A 4,650-nucleotide genomic window follows, 5' to 3' on the forward strand; every position below is an offset into this window, starting at 1 on the left:
ATGGCTGGATGAACTCAAGCTGGAGAAGCACAAGCCAGATCCAGCAGCCTGGCTAAGGGAAGCTGGCAGTCAGTTCACAGGGCTCTGCAGTCATATGACTGGCTCTATTGTCAAGTGACTCCCTCTCCACCAATCAGAGAACAAACGGACAGCAGCAGGCATGTGCTTTTGAACGTTATTTTTCTATGCAAAGCGGGTATTATTTCTGGGTAAGGCAAGATAATGTGGTCACGACAGAAGCAGCCAGACTCGGATCTATACAGCTCACAGGACAACTCTCAGTTGGTCTTGCCCAGCTTGGCGATCAATTCTTCACATATTTTAATCAATTCTTCAGTCTCTTCATTCTTATTCTCAAGGGCCTTCCCCAAGGACTCCACCTTTGTCTGTTCTTTCAGGAGGCCAGCATGGAGAGCCGCACTTTCAGCCTGTGCCTTGGAGCGAACCTGAGCAATTTCCTCGTTGGCTCTGTCCAGCTTCTCCTCTGCATAAACCTTCAGGGTCTGGTATCGCTGTTCTTCCAGCTTAATTCTGGATAAATAATTCTTTGCACAGTTTTTCAAGGCTTCTTCGTTCTTCTTGAACCCTTCTAGCACACCTTTCAGGTTTTCGTATCTCCTGAAGAGACCAGAAAGGGACATCTCCACTGAGCTTAAGTCAGCCAGAGCCTGCTCCTTCTCCATATTCAGCTGCTGGAAACTCTTCTGAGAGCTCATGCTTGTCCTCTGCTGTTCCTCAATCATCTGGGAAATAGTCTTTTCATATTCTGCCACAATTTTCCTCATCTGCAGGACTTCTTCTCGGGTCTCTTCATATTTCCTTTTCCACTCATTTGCTTCAATCTCTTTAGTGATTATCTCTTCTCTGAGCAATGTGAGTACAGCAGTTTTGTCTATTTCCCTGAGGCAGATCTCATCCAGGGGGCTTTCATCTCCACAGGCCACAGACATGGGGGCCTTTACTGAAGAGGACTCCAGCTGTCCATGCACAGCCAGCTCCTCTTTCTCCATCTTCTGGCATGTCTCCTTTTCTATGCCTTCGACCTCAACCCCTGCTGACTTCTGAGCACATAATGTGGACACCAGTTTCTCCTCATCAGTTGCTTGGTGTTCAGGGTTAGGAATGTCTGAGATCTGTGAGATCACAGCTCTTTCATCCTGAGAACACGCATCCAAATTAAGAGACCGAGTTATTAAACGCGACGTTACCTTCTTGAGCAAATCTAAGATTTCATTAACTTGATTACTAGTGGCAGAACAAAAGCCGCTGCTTGTCAAAGCTGGAGTTGGCTTAAAAGGATCCACAGATTCATCGATGTTAACATTATATGGGTCAAAGTGGTGGGAGCCTTTAAAGGAGAGTGGTGGGGAGTTCTGCAGAATGGGACAGCTCCTGAAGGAATTAAAGTTAGGATGATCCCATTTACTCAGATCTAACTTAGGAAACGTGTGGGTGAGAGAGGTATCTTGAACTGTTGGGTCTGCACCTTCTGGTTTACTGATGCCATCTTTCTGTGTGCTAGGTGCCAGTTTGTTACTGGGTTTCCTGCCACGTTGCTTTGGAAGGGCACTCATGGCCTCCACATTATCCCCATCTTCTGTAAAATCATCCTCAAGCTTGAGAGGTAAATCACTGGACCACTCAAACCCTGAATCACTGGACCCCTCCTGCAGCTCAACCCCTGAGTCAATGGTGCCCTTACTGAGAAAGCCAGCCACTTCTTTAAGGTTAAGGGGAGATCTCTGGGCCCTCGACCCTCTCAGCACACTAGGATTCCCGTTCTGATCCAACTCATCTCCTGCTTTTATTCCAAGAGCTTCAGGGTCATCTGTGAAATTTCTGGTTTCTCTTAAAAATGGCGTCACTATTACTGACATCCTGCTAGCATTATATCCCGCCTTTTCTTTGACATACTTGACTAGCTGAGAATTCATAGTCGCCCCTGGTGCTTCATTTTCTGAAGATAAAGACCATGCATCAGGTGAACATTTTTCAATTATTTCTGCTATCAACTGTTCATCGTCTTCTAGAGATTCTTGGGGCTCTGCCTCCAGTTCTTCCAATCCCAGTGATGAATTACAAGACTCCCTGAGAGATAATCTCATTGGAGTTTCAGCTTTAGGAGTCTCAACGTTAACTTCAGAATCAGACTCGAAACGCAGGGATTTGGTCTCAGCTTGAGAGTCTTCTTTCTCCTCAGGGTCGCCTTCAGAACCTCCTGCTTCATCTTCTCCAGCGCCCGAATCGCACACCTTGGACCACGTCCACTTGGCCCACTGCAGGGCCAACAGAATTTGCCAAGAACTGAACGCCATGAACAGGGCTGCCGCCCCTACAGCGGTGGAAAGGTGGTCTCTCTTCCTTTAAAATGGAGGGGCTTTGACAGGCACGGGCAATGTTGCCGGCAACCCGCGGATGTGGTTCAACTAGCACAGTCGGGTCTGGAGCAGTGCTTCCTTCCAGGACCTTACAGCGCAGCTTGCCCCTCACTCCCGCCAGGAGCAGCCTCGGCCACCTTGGAGCTGCTCCCCTGAAACCAATCTTCTATTGGCACTTTTGACTAACATACTAGAACATCAACATTACTCCGTACATTCTTTTCCAGTTTGTCAGCCAGCTTCCTGAGGTCTAAAGCAGTATCTTTGAGTAAGATGGTAAGCAAGCAGATACTGCCATCTGTCACTACACAGGTACTCAAGTTGGTGGTGGTTCAGAAGAGATCATCCAGTAAGACAGTAAGACCTGGTCTCTAGGCTGGCATCCAATGATGTCACAGAGTGAACGCTGTGAGCTCATCTTTGATGATGTATCTCAGGTATATCTGACATTTGGGAAGTTCACAGAGTTTGGGAAGCCACAAGTTAAGTGATTTGGAATGAAGCAGACTGGGCCAAACTTGTAGTGGAAAAGGTTGATTGCCAACTCCCTGGCCACCTGCAGGTGATGGCTTCATTGAGGTACATATGTTAGAAGCCACTAAGCATTTGTATAAGAGCTCTGGGGCCGGGCGTGGTGGCACACGCCTTTAATCCCAGCACTTGGGAGGCAGAGGCAGGCAGATTTCTGAGTTCGAGGCCAGCATGGTCTACAGAGTGAGTTCCAGGACAGCTAGGGCTACACAGAGAAACCCTGTCTCGATAAAAACCAAAAAAAAAAAGCTCTGGGAAACATCACTTATCTAGTGAGTGAGCAGTTCCTGATCCTCCATCTGCTCCAGTGGGTCTGAACTTCATCTAGCCAACCCAACCAGGCCATGGTCCATCCATTGTGAACACTGCATTCTTTCTTCTCCCACCCCAGAAATCACTGTAAGAGTTCATGGTTCGCTTCAAATGAAAGAAATAAATGTAAAATCACTTGCAGGGATGGGGGAAACAAGTTAAGAGAAGGATTTTTAACATTGTTAACTCATGCTTTCAGGGATCTCTACACACTGTCATTTCTCTACATATTTCTGATCCTGTAGAAATTTCTTTGATGAGGAGTGGAACCTACGCATATCTGGATATAAGGATAAGTATTTAAAATAGTTGTAATTTTTACTGGTTTAGGCAATTGGCAGTACTAGTTTCTGCTCTAGGTCAATGACCTAACTAGACATGCTTAATTATTTTAGTTTCCAGTAACAGACTGAAATTATCCTTAATATGCCTGAGTGTCTTGACTCTTATTTATAATAAAAAATATTGGAAGATATATTGTGTGTATATTTTGTATCCTTGGTAAACATTCACTTTTTATCATATCCCACTTTATTCTAGAATTTGAACTTTTGTTGATATGGAAATCATTGCACTAAATGATATCCTCAGCAACACCACTTCTTACTCTCTGATGGCTCAATACTCAGTTTCCACTTCCAGTCCTAACAGCCAGACTACTGTTTCTTATTAACTTCTCGAGACTATTACACTTATTGTTTATATAAATAATAGTCATGATTTACTGTTAACAAGGAGAGACATGAAATTAGTTGAAGGATTAATACGGGCATCATTGGGGATTCATGTATTTATTAATCTTGTCCTAATCTATTTTCCACAAACAGTGATGATCTTCCAAATGAACTATATTTAGTAGTGCATGCTGAGTATCATCAAAAATTCCATAATGTTAGTATTTCCAGTAATTATTTTAAGTAATGAGATCTGAATCCCTTCACTTGAAAAATTGGCCTTAAAATCTAGACAAAATTAGTTCTTTATTTTTATTTCATATCAATACACTTGACATTTTTAGCACTTCTTGCATTTGATACTTGAACAAAAATAGCAAGAGGACATATTATAATATTATTGCTCTAAAATAGCCATTTTATAGACCAAAATAAAAGAATTAGTATGAGATGAATGAATATGTCCCTATAAAATAAATATAGAAATAATTCATTTAATTAAAATTAAAGACAAATATATGTCAATGTTTTTCTTTGAAAATTGTAAAACATGCACACTGACTATATATTCTGTATTAACTTCAAAAGTTTTTGTGCAAGGCTTTTCTCTCACTTTCTTTAATAAATGGTCTTTGATTAATAACTGATTTAATGAGTGAAAGTGAGATAGTCAAAATAAATTAAGTGTTCTCCTAACACCTACTCATATATATATATATATATATATATATATATATATATATATATATATATAT

The 4,650-nt window shown here is 42.2% G+C and overlaps 1 protein-coding gene across 2 annotated transcripts; it reads right to left on the reverse strand.

Annotated features, from left to right (window-relative positions):
• Positions 1-278: 278 nt before the first annotated feature.
• On the reverse strand, positions 279-2,315 carry LOC110313864 (transforming acidic coiled-coil-containing protein 1-like). 2 transcript variants are annotated; one of them, XM_029534294.1, is made up of 2 exons: positions 2,133-2,315; positions 279-1,208 (listed from the first exon to the last, which is right to left on the reverse strand). In XM_029534294.1, exons 1-2 carry the CDS (start codon positions 2,313-2,315, stop codon positions 279-281), a joined length of 1,113 nt encoding a protein of 370 aa, XP_029390154.1. The 2 variants fall into 2 exon arrangements, with proteins under 2 accessions (XP_029390154.1, XP_021043957.1); XM_021188298.1 differs by having other exon boundaries at positions 279-1,211.
• Positions 2,316-4,650: the final 2,335 nt, after the last annotated feature.

The sequence above is a fragment of the Mus pahari genome, chromosome X, assembly GCF_900095145.1.
Source record: "Mus pahari chromosome X, PAHARI_EIJ_v1.1, whole genome shotgun sequence".
Classification (NCBI taxonomy): Eukaryota; Metazoa; Chordata; class Mammalia; order Rodentia; family Muridae; genus Mus; species Mus pahari.